Source organism: Drosophila arizonae, chromosome X (assembly GCF_054131065.1).
Source record: "Drosophila arizonae isolate 15081-1271.41 chromosome X, UAZ_ARI_1.0, whole genome shotgun sequence".
NCBI classification, from domain to species: Eukaryota; Metazoa; Arthropoda; class Insecta; order Diptera; family Drosophilidae; genus Drosophila; species Drosophila arizonae.
The window spans coordinates 10,692,568-10,712,287 of NC_142927.1; the positions used below are offsets into that span (position 1 = coordinate 10,692,568).

At 44.8% G+C, this 19,720-nt stretch overlaps 1 protein-coding gene across 2 annotated transcripts; it reads left to right on the top strand.

The window, feature by feature from the left end:
- The first annotated feature begins 713 nt into the window (after positions 1-713).
- Positions 714-14,238, top strand: Dora (zinc finger SWIM domain-containing dorado). 2 transcript variants are annotated; one of them, XM_089475325.1, is made up of 9 exons: positions 714-936; positions 2,098-3,294; positions 6,257-6,499; positions 6,592-6,755; positions 6,835-7,145; positions 7,208-12,175; positions 12,260-12,598; positions 12,697-12,846; positions 14,032-14,238. In XM_089475325.1, the coding sequence occupies exons 2-9, from the start codon at positions 2,991-2,993 to the stop codon at positions 14,096-14,098; spliced, it is 6,546 nt and encodes a 2,181-aa protein (XP_089331451.1). In that variant the 5' UTR covers positions 714-936; positions 2,098-2,990; the 3' UTR covers positions 14,099-14,238. The 2 variants fall into 2 exon arrangements, with proteins under 2 accessions (XP_089331451.1, XP_089331450.1); XM_089475324.1 differs by lacking the exon at positions 14,032-14,238 and adding an exon at positions 12,943-13,358.
- Positions 14,239-19,720: the final 5,482 nt, after the last annotated feature.

Genomic DNA, 19,720 nt, shown 5'->3' on the forward strand with positions numbered 1-19,720 from the left:
TTAATTCTTTTTTAATATTGACATAGTAACAAGCCAGCACATTACTAGCCATAATCATACGCATCGTGCTCCACTACATTTTTAGATGGCATACATACATCCGCCTAGAAAGTTTTTAAGTCAATTTCGAGCTCCTAAAAAATAACGGCAACATTCTATGAAATGTCCATGAAAAATCTACTTCAAACCCAATTACAACGTGGACAAAATTAGGTCAAGGGTTGCAACTTGCAACAAGCGCTTGGATCAAACAGCGACAGTAGTGATCAAATCAAAAAATCACAGTATAAAAACTCCCGACATTGCTCAGTAATCTAATCTCAAACATGAGAGCAAATTTACTGGACTAACTGCCTTCTTCATAGAGAAATATAATGATAAATACTAATTTTAAAATGTGGCGCTCATAATCTAATATATCAGTTAGCTTGTGCACGTCTACTAGCGCCCCCATATGATGGTGGTGTTGATGTTATCGATAATCACACATATACATATATGTATAAAATTATATGCACAATTTATATTTTTAAGTTTTTAAACCTTATTCAAAATAAAAATAATTGTAATTACAAATATCATTCTAATAAGCTGTTTTTGCAATAGACAGTTGACAATATATATTATAAATCTATCATACGGCGCCCTCCATCGTTATAATTTGAAGTTGATTTCTGGCCGATATATATTGGTATCGAATTGTTTGGCAAGAGCTGCCGATATTTCGATGTTTTTTTACATCACTAGTACGAACGCGAACGCGATTTTTGTGATGGATAAAAACAAAGTCCCGTATAAATTTATGAAAACTGTGTAAAAATGCAGCAAATGAATCAGAAAATTATTACTAAATTCTGCATTGATTGAGAACTAACAATTTGGAATGCATAATTAGTGTGACAAAGCAAAATTATTTCGAAACGGGCAAACAAAAAGGTTTTTTCAACGTTTTCTTTACGCATTTCATGCACACATACACACGCAAACACAACATGTACACATATATTTGAGCACACATACAGGCATTGATATATGTATATCAATATATTGATGTTGTGCTGTTGTTGTTTATGAAAGTGTGTGTGTGTGCGGGAGCGGTGCATTAGTCTATATATGTATCTATGTGTATGTGTGTGTGCGTTTGTTCAGTGTGTTTCTGTCTGCCTGAACAGGCCAGCGCGAGTACGTGTGTATTTGTGTGATAAAGAGAGAAAGAGTGCGAGCTCGCGCGCAGGTTTCGCGACAGGGCATAAAGCAGGATAAAAGGAGCGAGCAAAGATGAGCAGAAAGAATAAATGTAAAAAATAATTAAAGGTTGCTAAAGGGACGCACAAGACACGGTACAACAGCAACGGCAACGGGGGCAGCAACAGCAACTACAGAGCAGCTGGTCCTGCTGCAGCTAAAACAGCAACAACAACGACCAAATACATACATACATGCATACATATATTTGTATGTATGTACATTTATACGTACGTTTATGCATAAAACTGTGTGACCAACACAATTGGCCATTTTGGCGTTCTCTATTTTGGCAGTCACACACACACACACACACACACAGATACACGAAATACACCAATACACAATCGCAGTCACTGCTCCCCCAGCGACTCTCTCATTCTCTGCTGCTGCTGCTTATGCTTCTTGCTGCTGCTGCTGCTGTGGGGGGTACAAATTCACATAGCCGTGAAAAATAGCATGAAACACAACAACGACAATAAACAATAGGCAGCCGTCGCAGTCGCAACAGCGCAGCGCGTTAAGTTCGTTTGCTTGCGTCTGTTCCATCTAACGCGTCGTCTCAGAGACTTCCATTAAACTTTTGATTTTTTAATTATTTTTGTTGTTTGTTACTTTTGGGCAGCTCCCAGCCTTCGGTCCTGTAACAATCGGTCGCTCGGTCGGTCAGTTAAAAGCTTATGCGTATGCAAGTTGACGCAGTTTACGATAACTGTTTGTCGTGACACGAAGTGCCCGCGCTTGCAACACACAAAATCAAGAAAAAAAGAACAGTAAAAAAAAAAAGAAAAAAAAAAAAAACAAACAAACAGATCATAGAATTCTAGTGTTTTAATATTATTAAAATTGTAGTTAAAATTGAAAATTGTTAAATGAAACAGTGGAAAGAATAAAATATAAAGTATAGACACGCGTATGTATGTATATAAATATTCATACACATACATATAATTAAGGAGTCTAGTGAAATTTGTGAAATTACCTTTAACCTGCAATTCATATTTCTCGCTGTTTTGAAATCACGCAACCATCCCTATGAAAACAAAACACAATTCACCAACACCAGCAAGAGAAAAAGAATCAGAGCAAACGTAGCAGGCGACGCTGCACAAATCCATGCGTACACATACACGCGCGCGCATACATACATAAGTATGTATCTGTAAATAAATAGTTTTGAAATAAATTTGAAAGCATTAAGCAGCACTTGACAACAGGAAAATTTGAAAAAATAAATAAAATAAAAAATTACTAAATAATAATAACAAAGAGAAGAACTTTAAATAAGAGTAATCCGCTCAACATTTCGCCATTTACACGAATAAAATTGAGCGTAATTATCCAAATTGCACTTTACAAAGAACTTGCAAATAAGAGAAGGAAAGAGATAGAGGATTGAGTAAAGAGTAGCACCGGAAGAAAGCAAATATCCATCCAAAAGTAACAAACACACACACACAGAGGGAGAGACAGCGAAAGCCCCGGCAGCAGCAGCAGCAGCTGAATAAATAAATCATAAGCTCGCAGAACGCTTAAAGCTCAGCTTCAACCTGGCGAATCGCAACGGCAGCAATAACAACAACAGAGCCGATGCCGCCGCTGGTGGCGCTGCCGCTGTAGCCGCCGCTGGCCGCAACAATAACAATAATGCAGCTGCCGCTGGTGGAGCTGCTGCTGGAGGCGCTGGCGCCGATGCAAATGCGGCCAACGGCGGTGGCGGCGGCAACGAGTGGAATCCCGAGGAAATGGATCGTTTCAGCTTTGACGACTCCATACGCTTCGAAGAGGATTCTCTCTGCAGCTGGAGCTCCGAGGCTGAATCGTTGTGCAACAATTGGCGTGGCTGGAAGAAGCCAACCAATGGCACCACCGGCCCCGGTCTGGGCAATGGTAATGGCAATGGCTTAGGTCCACTTGCGGCCAACAGCAATAGCAATGCAGGGGGCGCATTCGGTGTGGCAGGATGTAGTGCACCTGGCACTGGCAGCAACGGTGGCATCTCCAGCTCTGCCTCCATGGCGGGCGGTGTTCAGTGTGGACGCCAATTTGGTAAGTGAATATCCTTAAAATATCTCTGAGACTACCATTTGATCAATGCTTAACCACATAATATACCAACATATCCCTGCATAAAAATGTATGCGTGTATGTGTGTGTGTGTGTCTCGCATACCGCCAGATCGGTTAATGTGGGAATATAGGCAGCTGTCTAATGAGTACTTTCTTTTTATTGAGGACTTCAACATTATAGCTTAAGCACCACCAATAGCTCAACCTTTCTATAATTTTAAGAAACAAAAACAAATTCAATGTACATCTTATCAGATTATTCAACGCTGGCGTTTGTAACGATCTGGCAACACTGCCAATTACATACGCTCAAATTACACGCATTACATTTTCGATGCATTCACCGAATTCGACGTTAAGTCTATATGTATGTATGTAAATGTAAATGTAAATGTACCTACAAGCATATCTGTAGGTATGTTTGTATGTACGTATGTAAGCATATGTAAAAATTGGCTATAAGTTGCAGCAACAACAACTATTTCTGCCTGCGTCTTCTGCTTATCGCTAAAGTCAAAATCACGACTTTGCTGCTTACATTTTGTTGCCATTGTCCGTTTACCTTGTATTACCTTCTTCTTCTTCTTCTTCTTCTGTCTGTTCCTCTCATCTGCACATCACAACGTTTTTTATGTATGTGTGTGTCTGTATATATGCATTGCTCATTGGCTTTGGTCCGTTTCGTGTCCTGTGCGCCGCCGCACCATTATCAACATACAATCTCAGCAGCGCTGCGACTGCGCTGCCGTTACTTTTCATTGCTCTTTGTTTAGTTGTTGTTGTCGTTGTTGTTGTTGCTGGTGCCTGTGTATGCTAGTTTTTTGTTTTGTTATTGGGGGCCAGGCCATCTTACTAGGTGAGCGAGCACCGGGCAGCTGCATTTTTACGTTAAATGAATGTAAAAATTGGTATGAATGTGCGTGTGTTTTGTGTACCTGCGTTTCTCTGTCTGTCTGGCTTTGAAATAGGTATAAAAAATGAATAATAACCGCAAAAAAGTGACGTTCTGTCTTCTTTCTGCGTTGCGTTGGTAATTTACTTTGGTCGCCGTTTGTGTCAAGGAACCTTTTCAAGGATAATGGCCAAATAAATGTGTACGAGTTTACCGTATGATACATATTCTCTATATACATTCATGTATTTATATATAGAATATTTATGTATATCCATACATCCACCTGCCTTGATAAAACTTGTAATATATACAAGGATCGATGTCAATGGCATTAAATGGCATAAAAAACTATCGATGACACTACAACCCTGTGTATATTCCTATGTATTTGTATGTGCTATGTGAAGATTGTTGCCACATGTCATCTAATTAGTCTCGTGATGCTTTTTTGTTTATTTTTTGTCTTTTTTTTTTTTTTAAATTTGCTGACAAAGTAAAGGCAGCAAAAGACATACGAGAACAGTTTTATTTGTATTTGTGCTATTTGTTGGCATATCAGTTTTCATGCACTTCCGGAACCGCGAGCGAGCGACACACATACGTATGTGCGTAAGTGTGTATGCACATGTGTAAGTGCACATGTATTATGCACAATTTTGACCTCTTTTTTGGTGGGGACAACACTGACGACAATAACACATATCTGAACTCAATTGTTGTTGCTGTTGTTACTGTTGCTCTTACCCTTGCCTGCCTGCGCTTCGATACACACACACTCACCAGATGTCAGCAAATGGAATGCGAATAAAGAAGGAATAGGAGGAGGCATGAATAATAACTCTTGACGCTTGCGGAAAATGACTTTGAATAAAATGGTGCCAGAGTGTCTGAAATTAAGCGACAGCGAGCGAACGAGCGAAAGAATGAAAACAAACAAACGATGCGCTGGCCGATGCTTGTGTGTGAGTGAGCGGGTGACTGAGTAAGCGTATGATTGTATGTCCGTGCGTGTGTAATGAATGCCAACCGACAAAAACGTACAAAATCGATATCGATAATGGGGAACGAGCAGTAAAGCTTAAAAACGTAACACATTAGCAAAGACCCTTCAAGATAGTGAAAGCGAAACAGGTTTCCATTAAAATGTTGAAGACAGCTGTTTATATGTACATATATACATATACATATATAAATATATTCATATATGTATGTATGCAGCTCTTAGAAGATGAACACATGACTATGTGGTGTGTGTGTGTGTGTGTGGGCGAACTTGAACCTTGTTTTCTTGTCGGGTGCGCGCGACCAATGTTTTTGTTGTTGTTGTTATTGCTGCGTCAGTTTCTCGTGTTAAAAGCAGCAATACGACACAAAAATATAAACTCAACTCTTTTATTGTTTCTCTGCTTCTTTGTTTTGCGCTCTACAGCGGATGGACACGACCTTTATATATGTATGTGTATGTATGTATGTGTGTGTGTCTATGTATGCATGTTGTTATTGTTAATGTGTTGGCTGTTTGTTCATTTGTTTATTTGCATGACAATTTGTAGAATTTTGTTTATCTACAAGTCAATTGCGCTGCACGCACAGACAATACATATGTATGTGTATACAGACATGTATATGTATGTATGTATATAGTGATGTGTGTGTGTAGCATGCAACCAAAATTGAATTCAACTTTTTCATCATCTAAAACGCCATTGACCTCTGCAGTGACTGACTTGCTTCTTCTTCTTCGTCTTCTGCTTACTTGGTCATTGCTCGAGTCGTCTCGGATAGCTTTTGATTTATGCTTTATTTGTGTGCGTGCGTGCGTGCGTGCGCGTGTGTGTACGTGCCTGTCTGTGTGTATATATATATGTATGTATGTATGTGTGTTAAGCATTCCTTGTATTACAAACAAAAATCGAATCGGCTCCCTCTAAGGGCTTCCCCCTTAGAGACCACTTGAAGAGCTACGGGCAATTGGTTATATTGAAATCAAAACTCTACAATATTATTAATCCATTTTTATTGATTTTTTTCTTTTTATTATTTACAGATGTCTCCTCGCTGACCGAGCTTGCAGCACGCTGTGTTGCCTCGTATATACCATTCGAGCTGGTCGAGCATGTCTATCCACCCGTGCCGGAGCAGCTGCAGCTGCGCATTGCATTCTGGAGCTTCCCGGACAACGAGGAGGACATACGATTGTACTCGTGTCTGGCCAACAGTTCGGCGGAGGAGTTCCATCGTGGCGATCAGCTGTTTCGCATGCGCGCCGTTAAGGATCCGCTACAGATAGGTAAGTCTCAAGAGATCTACATAGTATATGTACATATGTATGTCTGTTGCATATCAAGATCTGATAATCATCGGTCCACACTCATCTTGCAGGTTTTCATCTGTCTGCCAGCGTTGTGAGCCAAACGCCGCGCACCTTCTTCAATGTGGCCGTCACATTCGATCGCCGGCGGATCTCCTCGTGCAACTGCACCTGCACCTCCTCGGCGTACTGGTGCTCCCATGTGGTGGCCGTTTGCCTGCACCGCATCCATTGTGTATGTGTGCCATGTCACGACTCGCATTTCTCACCATTTCACACTCTAACCCTGTCTCTTTCCTTTTCATGCCGTGCAGCCCCTGGAGGTGTGCTTGCGTGCACCTGTGTCCGAGTCGCTGACTCGCCTGCAGCGCGATCAATTGCAAAAGTTCGCCCAGTATCTGATCAGTGAGTTGCCGCAGCAGATATTGCCCACAGCGCAGCGTCTGCTCGACGAGCTGCTCAGCGCCCAGCCCACGGCAATCAATACAGTGTGCGGTGCACCAGATCCCACGGCGGGCGCCTCAATAAATGATCAGACCAGCTGGTATCTAGACGAGAAGACGCTCCACAACAATATCAAGCGAATACTCATCAAATTCATATTGCCGGCGCCAATTGTTTTCAGGTAAGCCGTCTCTACTCGAGATCTCCAGCTCATCCTTATGCTCATCATTTTCGTCCTTGCAGCGATGTCAACTACTTGACCAATTCGGCACCACCGGCGGCCGCTGAATGGAGCTCGCTGCTGCGTCCGTTGCGTGGACGCGAGCCGGAGGGCATGTGGAATCTCTTGTCCATAGTGCGCGAGATGTATAGACGCTGCGATCGGAATGCCGTGCGTCTGCTGGAGATCATAACGGAGGAGTGCATGGCCTGCGATCAGATGCTAATATGGTGGTTCCAGACCAAGCTGGCGCTCATGATGGGCTCCCATGGCCACAGCGGTGGCAAGCACTCCAACACGCACTCCAACTCCACAGCACTGCAGCACGCGTGCAGCTCGCTCTGCGATGAAATTGTCGCCCTGTGGCGTCTGGCTGCACTGAATCCGGGACTGGCGCCCGACGAGCGCGACATGCTGCACGCCCAGTTCACGGCCTGGCATCTGAAGATACTCGATCGTGTGGTGAAGAGTCGCATGATGCCGCCATCGTACACGAACAAACACCAGCAGAACTCCAGATCCGAAACGGAGCTCTTCATTGGCTTCAAGCCGGCCATTGAGGCATGCTATTTGGACTGGGAGGACTATCCGATAGCGGGCGTCACCCACACCCACGACACCAATCCCATTTACTATTCACCGTTCACATGCTTCAAGCACACGGATGCCAAGGGCGATGCCTGCGGCACCAGCACCACCAGCCAGCTGAACGCCACCCAGGCGCTGATGAGCAACAACAAGCACTACAATTACTTTAGCACCTCCAACGATCATGGCATGCATGCGGGCGCCTTCAAGCAGCGTGCGGAGCGCAGCGCGTATCGTGAACGCTTCGATGCCAGCGCTGCTGAGCTGTTCGGCTCGCCTAATGAGCCGCCGTCCATAAACGATGTCCTGATGCTGGCCCAAGTGAATGCCGCCTGCAGCATGGGCGTCGATCGTGATGCCATTGGACTGGGCGCCGGCTCACAGCAGCAGCAGCAGCAGCAACAACAACAACAGCAGCAGCAACAACAACAGCAGCAACAACAGCAACAGCAACATCAGCTCGCAGGCGCCGTTGGGACATCCAAGTCGAATGCGTCGGGCTCTGGGGCAGGTGGCGTTGGCGTTGGCGGTGGCGGTGGTGGCGATGGCAATCGTTCGAGTGCCAGCAGCGAGGGATTCTGTGAGAACGAAGATTTCGGTGGCGATAACAGCAGCAGTCTGAACTATTGCACGGAACGTGCGACGACCGGCGTGTCCGGGCAGAAATCGCTAACCGAGTCGGATTCGCAAAGCAGCTTCGATGCCGTCTCGCAGCAGAGCAAGGATTTGCCCATGTCTGTTGCTGCGGGCGTGGCAGGCGCCGGCAATGTTGTTGTTGTGGGGCCGGGCACACCCGACTATAGACAGCAGGCGGGCGGCTCCACGTCGGACACCTCGTCGGCATCGTCGGCTTCGTCATCGGCATCCACGGGATCGGGCAGCAGCAACAGCTCCAGCTCATCCATGCTGAAAACAGCTGCAACGGCTCAGCAGCAACAGCAGCAGCAGCAGCAGGTGTCACGACGCCTGTCCAAGGATGAATCATTTAGCAGCAGCAGCGATGAGTTCATCCCAGTTGTGGGTGCGCCCATTGCAGCGGCAGGAGCAGCATCGGCAGCTGCAGCTGGCGGTGATTTGACGCCAGTGCCCAGCACTTCAGCCGCAGCACGCGCTGCATTGGCAGCAGCAACAATTGCACAGCAAAGTGAGCAAACAACGGCCGCAGCAGGAGCAGGAGCAGCAGCAGCAGCAGCTGGAACAGGAGCAGGAGCAGCAACGCCTGTGCCAACAGGAGCAGCAACAGCAACACCAACAGCTGCTGCTGCTGGCTCTGGTGCTGCTGCTGGAACCACGGCAGCAGCCATGGAGCAGCCCTGCTGCAGCAACAGCAACAGCAACGCCGGCGCCGGCGCCAGCAGCAGCAGTGGAACACGCGGCGCCATGGCTGGCGATAATAAGCAGCCGCACATCTTCTCGAATGTACGCCCCTCGGAGGACGCGTGGGACATATTGTTGGCTCGGGCGGAGGGCTTGCACGCCCATGGGCATGGTCGTGAGGCGTGCATCTTGGCCGTGCGCCTGGCCGAACAGATGCTGGCCAATCCGCCCAATCTGCTGATGGAGCTGCCGCCGGCGCCCAAGCGCAAGGGCAAGAAACAGAACGTGAATCCCATATCGCATCAGTTGACAGTGGTGGCCTCGTCGACGCTCTCCAAGTGCGCCTTCCTGTGCACGGTGCTCTCCGAGAACTCGGAGCACTATCACATCGGCTTTCGCATCTGTTTGTTTGCCCTGGAGATGCCCCGACCGCCGGCCAGCACCAAGCCGCTCGAGGTGAAGCTGGCCAACCAGGAGGCGGACATATTGGCGCTGCTGAAGCGCCTGCCCCTGGGCGCGGCCGAGCTGCAGGTGATCCGCGAACGGGCCGAGCAGCTGCGCAGCGGCACCTTCAAGTCGCGCGGCGAGGCCCTGCTGCCCATCAACCTGGCCACGTTCATCTTTGATGCACTGGTCACGCCCGGCGCGCCCAAACTGCCAATCGGTTACGGCGTGTCCAGCGACCCGACGCGGCGCCCCAGCACGTCGACAACGCTGTACAAGCTGAGCGAGGAGAACATGGGCTTCGAAGCCGCCGTGGCAGCATTGGGCCTGAAGGCCAACGTCTCCGAGGCAGAGCATCCGCTGCTCTGCGAGGGCACGCGACGGCAGCGCGGCGATTTGGCGCTGACGCTGCTCTACCACTACAAGGATGAGCCGCGCAAGATAGCCAAGATCATGGAGAAGCTGCTGGACCGGGACATACACACGCTGCTGAAGACGCCGCTGCTGCCCTCCTACTACTCCAACCATCCGCCGGTGCGCACGCCCAGCCAGCAGCCGATGCGGCGGGATCACGATCACGACTATGGTGCCAGCGCGGCAATGGGTGCTGGCGGTGGTGGGGGAGGCAGTGGCGGCGGAGGCGGTGGTGGCAATGGCGGTGGCGGTGGCGGTGGTGCGGCCGCTGCTGCTGCCTTCAACCTGTGCGAGCTGCTGCCCAACGACTATGGCAGTGTGGGCGGCAACAGTCGGCCCCACAGCTCGACCAGCGCCGAGCTGGAGCTGAGCATGTGCGCCCTGAGCATGGCCAGCAGCAGCAATCAGTCGTGCAGCAGCAACAACAACGGCCAGGGACAGGGACAGGGTCAGGGTCTGGTGGCCTGCCAGAGCGGCGGCAATGGCGGTGGCAGCGCCAGCAATCCAGCTGGCGGAGCAGGTGCAGCTGCTGGAGCTGCTGCAGTTGGCCAGAACAATGGCAATGGCAGCGGTAACGGCAATGGCAACGGCAACTCGGCCAGCGGCAGCAACAGCAATCCGAACAATGCGAGCAGCAGCAGCCGGAGCAAGGAGAGCCGCTACAAGGGCAAGCGCGCCTATCCCTCGATACCGAATCAGCCGTCGGAGGCGAGCGCCCACTTCATGTTCGAGCTGGCCAAGAATGTGCTGACCAAGGCCGGCGGCAACAGCTCAACGTCGCTGTTCACCCAGGCCAGCACCAGCCAGAATCACCATGGACCGCACCGGGCGCTGCACATGTGCGCCTTCCAGCTGGGCCTCTATGCGCTCGGCCTGCACAATTGCGTCAGTCCGAATTGGCTGTCGCGCACGTACTCGTCGCACGTGTCCTGGATACTGGGCCAGGCCATGGAGATTGGTGCGCCGGCGATTAGTTTTCTGATTGACACATGGGAGGCGCATCTGACGCCGCCGGAGGCAGCCGGCATGGCGGATCGTGCGTCGCGCGGCTGGGACAACAACATGGTCTATCCGGCCGCCGAGCTGGCCCTCTCCGTGCTGCCCCATGCGGCCGCCCTCAATCCCAATGAGATACAGCGCGCGATACTGCAGTGCAAGGAGCAGAGCGATCTGATGCTGGAGCGTGCCTGCCTCACCGTCGAGACGGCGGCCAAGGGCGGCGGCGTCTACCCGGAGGTGCTCTTCCAGGTGGCGCGCTACTGGTACGAGCTCTACACGCGCAACTCGCCCAACAACAGTGGCGGGGATCACGAGCAGCACGAGGATCAGCTGGAGCACTCGGCGGTCAATCTGAGCGCGCTCATCGAGTCGCAGCAGCAGCACGAGCTGCAGCAGCAGCAGCAACAGTTGCAGCAGCAGCAGCAACAACAACAGCAGCAGCAACAACAGCAGCAGCAGCAGCTTATGAACGCCGCTGCTGGTGGAGCCGGTGGCCCGTTGGCGGGTCCGCCTGTGGTTAATGCGGCGCCGCAGCAATTCCAGCCGAACGTGGCCGCCTTGACGCCCATCAATCTGGCGCCGTACGGGCCGTACACGTTCTGCCAGAGCATCTATGCGCATCATCACAATCTCAGCTATCCGCCCGGCCAGATGCAGATGTACATTTCGGCTGGTCCGCCACCGCCGCCGCAGCCGCTCTATGCGAGCTACTCGCAGCAGCAGCAGCAGCCGCCGCCGCCGCAGGGCGCACAGCAGCAACAGCAACAGCAGCAGCAGCATGTGCAGCAGCAACAACAGCAGCAGCAACAGTCGTTGGTGGCGACGTCGGGTGTGGTGCATGCAGCACCGCCCGGTCACCAGCCACCGCCAGCGTTCCAGGCGCCACCACCGGGCGCCTTTCAGCCAATGCCGCCGCAGGCATACCAAGCACTGCAGGGAGGTCCGCCCGGACCGCCCATGGGTCCAATGGCGCCCACCTATTACGGGCCACCGCCGCCGCCGCCACCAAACGGCCCGCCTGGCGCCGGTGTTGGCGTACCCATGCGCCAGCATCCTGCCCAGCATCCAGCACAGCATCCGGCAGGGCATCCAGCACAGCATCCATCACAGCATCCCGTGTATCCGTTCATGCAGCAACAGCCGCCACCACCGCCGCCGCAGCATCAGCAGCAGCAGCCGCCGCCGCCAACACAGCCGCCAGTGCGTCAGCGTCAACAGCATCAGTTCACGTAAGTAGATCATATATATATATTGCGAGAGAGAGAGAGGCAGATCTATATATATCTTATGTAATCTCTCCCTGCCTTCAATAGATCCACGCAGCTGCGCTACCTGCTGGCCGCCTACAATGTGGGCATGCTGGCCATGGAGACACTGGCGCGACGCGTCCACGACGACCGGCCGCAGGCAAAGTATGCAAGGAATCCGCCGTACGGCGAGGACGTGAAGTGGCTGCTGCGCATCAGCAAGAAGCTGGGCACGCAGTATCTGCATCAGTTCTGCGTCTGTGCGGTCAACTCGATCGTGAGTCCCTTTGTGCTGCACGACGTGGCCATCGAGTCGGCCCATTATCTGGGCCGGAATAATCATCAGTTGGTCATGCAGCATCTGCGCTCGGCCCTGACGCCCCTCGTGCAGAAATGCCAGCAAATGTGAGTAGCGTATGGAGTGGCAGCATATTGATTGATTGACTCTTTCATCTTCTTCCTCTCTCTCTATCTCTCTCTCTCTCTCTCTCTCTGGCATCCAGGTACATCCAGTGCATCCACCAGAAGCTGTATCATCTCACCCAAGGCGACTACGAGGAGTTTGCCAGCATTGTGGTTGCCGCGCGTGCGGCCTTCCAGATAACCCCCGAGGGCAATGCCCAGTTCAAGGATTGGCTGCAGTCGATCAAGCGGTCAGTTTTGCTCATGGGCAAACTAAAATTCATTCATATAGCTCTGCTATCTTCATATGTACATCTCAATTCTAAAAAGTAACCTAAATATCTCAGCGTTATGGACAAAGTATTTGTCGCGAATGGCTATCGGCCCCATGGCCTGATGCCCTGGCAGTACGACGATCCCGACGGGGTGCTTTTCATATGCGAGAGCCTGTACACGAGCCCCAATAGCACCACCAACAGTCACAAGACCTGGAAGAGAAACTTGAGCTTGGCGTTTCGTCGGGCGTTCCGTCGTACGCACCTGACCATAGAGAGTCTATGTAGAAGTGAAAACAGTGCGGACGAAGCAGCAGATTCAGAAATCAAGAATGAAGAAACTAACTAGAAAATTTGTCATCTATCACGTTTTTTTTTTTTTGCAATTTTTTTTTTTCGTTTCGTTTTTTTTTTTTTGAATCATGTTTTTTAAGTCCCCAATATTTTGTAATTTTATATACATTATATAAAGCCAAATGTACTTTTCATTATTCCTGTTTATTTGGCGTAATATCTGTAATTAAGATGCGAGTGCCTTAACTTTTATCATTGTAGTTGTGTATCTATATATGTAATAGGTCATATACACTATATACACATTTGTATTAATTTAATATGTAGTATGGATACGCTCGATGTGAAGATATTCTAGTCAAGACCTTCAAGTTGAAGCTGAACTAATCTTAATTATTAATATATGATATGATATATGATAAGAGAGCTAACATACGAACGAGCATAGGCATAGATCATGTAGATCTCTGAGCAAGAGAATGTACTATATTTAAAGAAAAAATCGATAACATGAAGTAGATTTTTCTGTAGGTCTCCGTTATATTATCAATGAATCGATAACATTAACTCTTTAATATCGTTGAGCTGAGAGGATGAAATTTCAGGAATTAAAGAATTCATTAAGCAGACTAGGGAATATACATATTGATATAGTAAGGAACGATCTATTGATACTCGATATAAGGTATAAGATATAGGAAATCTAGAATCTAGAATCTAGCTATATAGAAATCAATTAATTAGACAATCAGAATTTCCTGCTATAAGTCGATAGCATTCCCTTACAACTATGTATGATCGATTAATATTTGTTATTAACTATGCCGCATTCACAATTGAAATGAAATCATTTCTGACCCATTGCAGATCGAAGTCGTGCAAGAAGGAGCTGTGGACACAGATCAATGCGGCGCTACAAAGCAATTCCAAATGACAAAGACTTGACTCCTGCAATCTGATGACGGCAACGGTTGCGGCTGCAGCGGCTGCTGCTGCTGCTGCTGTTGCGACAACAGCAACAACAATTGCCAGCAGCGGCAGCAGCAGCAGCGACACAGTGCTGGCCTCGTCGCCGCCAATGTCGCTGGTGAAGGCAACGGCCGCTGGCAGCTCAGGCAGCAGCAATATTATCAACAGCAGCGTCGGCCACATCGCCAGCAGTGCTGGCAGCATCAGCAGCCACGGGCACGGCCACGGCCACAGCCACAGCCATAGCCACAGTCATAGCCACAGCCATAGCCACAACCACAACCATAGCCACAACCACAGTCACAGCAACAACAACAGCAGTAGCAGCAGCAGCAGCAGCAACAACAGCAACAGCAACAGCAATGGCAACGGTAGTGGCAGTGGCAATGGCAATGGCAATGGCAACAGCAACAACGATCAGACAACAGCGCAGGCGCACCATCATCATCACCATCATCATCATCGACATCATCATTTGCTGGAGACGCCGACAAGCAATACAGCCGTTGCTGCTGCAGCAGTGGCGGCGGCAGCAGCAGCCGCAGCAGCAGCTGCTGCAGCTGGAACAGCAACAACATCCGCATCAACAACGGCTCAAGTGTACGAGCGCCTATGCCGTCCCAGCCACGTGGTAATGGAACAACAGCAGCAGCATCAGCATCAGCCACAACAACAACAACAACAACACCAACAGCAGCAACAGCAACAACAACACCAACAGCAACAACAGCAGCAGCAGCAGCAACAACAACAGCAACAACAACGAGTTGTCCAACTGCCGCCAGTGGGGCAGCAACGTTCCGTGGTGACGGGGCAGGTGCCACCGCTGCCAGGTGCGGCAGGAGCGTTGCCATTGCCTTCGCACGGCTATCCAACAATGCCCGCTGGCTATTATCAGGCGCAGGGCACAGGGCGTTCGCTGCTGCATCCGCATCCGCATCATGCGCACCCGCCGCACGCGCATCCACATGCCCACACGCATCCAACGACACATCCCCACGTGCATCCGCATGTGGGCTATCATCATGTGCAGTCGGTGAGCCCATTCCATCAGCATCTTTAACAACGTATCGCAGGCGCTGCCCGCGGCTGCTCTACAGGTGGCGCGTCTCATGCTGCAGCTGCATCCACGCATCAAGCCAATGGAGCACCAGCAGCCCCAACAGCTGCCAACATCAGATGCTGCTGCCACATTGGCTCTGCAGCTGCATCGGCCGGGTCGTCTGCAACGCTGCCTTGAGCAGCGCACCACGCTGCTAGTGGCGCTGCTGCTGCTGGCACTACTTCTGGCCATTGGTCTGCCGCTGCTGCTGCTGCTGCTGCTGCGCTAGCAGCCATTCGACTAGGCTAATGCAGTGTGATCTCAGCGCTGCGCCACGTTTACACACACACATACACACACCACCGCACTTAGTTCATGTTATAGGTTATCTATTGCTCTATATATAACATATATATCTCTAAAAATTTTATATATATATATATATTTGTTTTTTTTTTTTTGCTTTTCATTGATTCATTTTTTAGTTGTACAACACACAATAGCAAAAAACAATTTACACGATGTGTGTGCATATTTAGACTGAGATTTCTGCCAACACACAAGCAAGCATTCACACACACACACACACACACACATACACAGGGACAGACACACAGACAGACAACAACAGTAAAAACTCACTTCAAAATGTGTTCAGTTAAACTAACGTTATTTTAGACAACTACTTATCAATAATTAGTTAATATATATATTTTATATAAATATATATATATATATATATATATATATATATATATATATATATATATATATATATATATATATATATATATATATATATGTATTTTATAATTTTTTTTTTATTTCTGTAATGATCTATATATTTTTTTTCGCATTAGACGTAACATTTTACACTTATAAATTTTATATAATTTAAGGCAAATATATTTACATATTTTCATAAATCATATATGTATATATGCATATATATATATGTGCGTAGATAAATGTCTGTATATATATATATGTGTGTGTATATATAGAAAAGCAAGTGTAGCTAAGCAATTTTGAGGGCTTTTCAAATTATTTATTATTTATTAAGCCAGACCACTCACCGATCAACTTATTAAAAAAATATATATATATTGTTATATTATATATATATATATATATATAAATATTTTATATTTATATGTATATATATCTCTATATACATATATATATTTTTATTATATCATTTTAGCTCTTTTTTTTTTCAAGCTATATATTTGTAGGCAAATCTTTTGGAAGAAATTGTTCAAGCTTCAACTCGTTTGAGCTAATTCTATTTGAAATGTAACTGACATTTGACTTACATCAATTAAATTTGTTCCACCACAAATATTTAGCAGTTAGAGAAATATGTGTATCTAAATATATATATGTATAATATTATATAAAAAATAAAAACTACATTTCTCTCATCATGCAAAATGAACAGAACGAAGTGGAACAGAATATAAAACAATACAAAATACATAGTTTTAAATATATTAATTTGTAACTAATTTTAATTAAACACACATACACACACACAGATGCAAAAACACAAGTGAGAGAGAAATCCATTTTTATTAAAGAAAAATATATACATATATATACATACATGCAGTTTAGTTTTGTAAAGTGAACAAAGTACGAAAAAAAGCAAAATTTGTTTTTGATTGAGTTTTATTTAGTTATGCTTTATCTTAAACATAATTCATTTTAATCCTAATTGCTTGATTCTTTTAACTTATAATTCAATTTCTTGCAAAAGAAACAAAAATCCAAAAAAAAGAAGAAAAAAAAAACAAAAACAAAACGAAACAAATTCTTTTTATAAACATACAAAAAAGTAAACAAAAATGCAGTTTTGAATAAATATGGTTTTTTGGATTTATTTCAAAACGCAACTAAAAAAAAAAAAAAACAAAAACAAAAACCGGAAGACACAAAAAAATTTTTGTTTTATTTCAATTTACTTTTAAAATTTTTATTTAATCCTCATTTTGCACTTAAAACAAATGCGTCGAGTGGTACCGTTATTTTCATATGATTTGCCATATTTGTTTTGGCCTTGCCACCTGGTTGCAAAATGTGCGTGCTGAGATCGCTGCTGCATAGGCTAGAGCATGGGGAGTGAGTGAGCGAGAGGGCTAGCTGAGCTGCAGAGAGGAGCTATGGCAGGCTCGTGACACGTTGGGCCGAAGCACGACTATCAATCAATGCGAATGCATACACATACACAAACAAACACACACAGAGCTATTTCAATGAGAAACTGCCAACTTCTGTTAGAAACTATGTTAAAAAAAAAAGAAAAAATAACTATGTTATAAATATGTATTTGTATATGTAAATCACTCATGCTAAACAGAGAGAGCTGAAGCTGTTAAGCTACAGCGGCTTACTGCCGCTGCCGCTACCGCTGCAAAATACCCTGTAAATATGAAATAGTAATTAGATGAGCGCATTTAGCGCTCCTCTTATACATATATAAATATTGTAACTCTTTTTGTGTTTTTATATGCGTACATATAATATATGTATGTGAAATATGGCATACATATGACATATATATACATACTTAAATTCGTGCATGCATACAACATATATATACATATATACAAATATAAAAAGTATTTAAAAATTAAGAGGAAAAGAAAAGAAAATGAAAATATAAAAATCTAGTGAATTCTGTAAGCAATCGCGAAAATGTAAATTTTTAGTAAACAGTTTTATACAAGCGCAATCGAAAATGAAAATGAAAATGAATATATATAAATATATGTATACATCTATTTACATGGTAACTGTAAAATGTAAATTCAGCGAAATAGAAAAACAGTTTTTAAAAACAGCAAATGCAAAAGACATGAAACATATACATACATATATACATACAACTATTTATTTACATCTAGTTATACATATGTATATACGTATACATATATGTGCATATAGTTGACTTTTTTCCATGAAAAAACATTAACCTAAAATAATTAAGAAGAGTTAGTAATAGCGCTTATTCGATATATATTTAAATATATGTATATATATATATATATATATATATATATATATATATATATATATATATATATATATATATATATATATATATATATATATATATATATATATATATATATATATATATTCAATTATTGTACATTATATGCATACCCACACATATATGGCATAATCAATAAACAGGCCACACACACACACGCACACACAGACCATAACCATCATAGCATTAAACCAATTACATATTTACAATCGCAATCCGATATTTTACAGAATTCTTTAATCATTTATCATACTGTATAAATGAAAAACCAACAATTACATATATATTTATATATATATATATATATATATATATATATATATATATATATATATATATATATATATATATATATATATGTATATGTATTGGTATATTCTCATGCACACATACTACTCCCTTCCCATGCGTTGACTTCAATCTAATTTTCATAGCATACTTTTGAGCGTTCGCCAATTTTCAACTTTCTTTTGCTGTCTTCAGCATGCATTTACCGAAAAATCCAAATGAACAAAATTAATAATAATGCTGCCATTTAACCCGCCTGCCAATCGGCGCTCTAACCAACGAACAGTTTAACTCAAACTTTCATTATAATATTTTACTACAATATATGTAAATGTGAAGCTTAAAGAAATCTATTTGAATAATTTCTTAAAAAATCGGAAAAGCGAAGACGTAAAAAATACGTTGCGATTGTAAGCCTAAAAGCAAAAATACCATAGACATCGATTGTATATACATATATACATACAAATATGTACAGAATAGTCGAAATTCACACAAACACACACGCATACATAGAGAGAGTTTACTTTGTTTATTTACATACATGGGCAGCCACGTCAACCTTAAATAATGAAATGTTAAATTGAAGACACAAAAACATAGCAAGATATATATATATCTGTATATGTATATATATATATATATAGTTGCCTTGTGCTTAGCTTCAAACAGATTCCGCTTAAAAAACTATACATACATACCTGTACATATATACATACATACAAACTAACATTTAAATAGATATGGCATTCACAGAAATATGTATGACATATGTATGTATGTACATATACTGAACAAACATACATATGCACATGCACACATAAATATGGGCTAGCAGCTCTCACATACATACATATGTGCTGTTTCATACATATATACATATATAGACTCTATGTACATAGAAACTCATTCATACAGACATTGCCTACATATGCACATACATACACATACATATATAAATATATTTAGGCCGCATGCAGATCAGATTAAACAGATCAAAGGACGACATACGTATGTACATACAATATGTGTACATATATGTATGTATGTACATGTATATGCATATACATATATCTATGTATGTAAATGAATAGATTTTGTCTGTCTGTATGTCTGTCTGTCTGGCGGCCATCATAGTTAAGATGATATAAAAAAAAACATTACCTCATACTTTAAATACTTATGATAACAGTTGTAGAGCT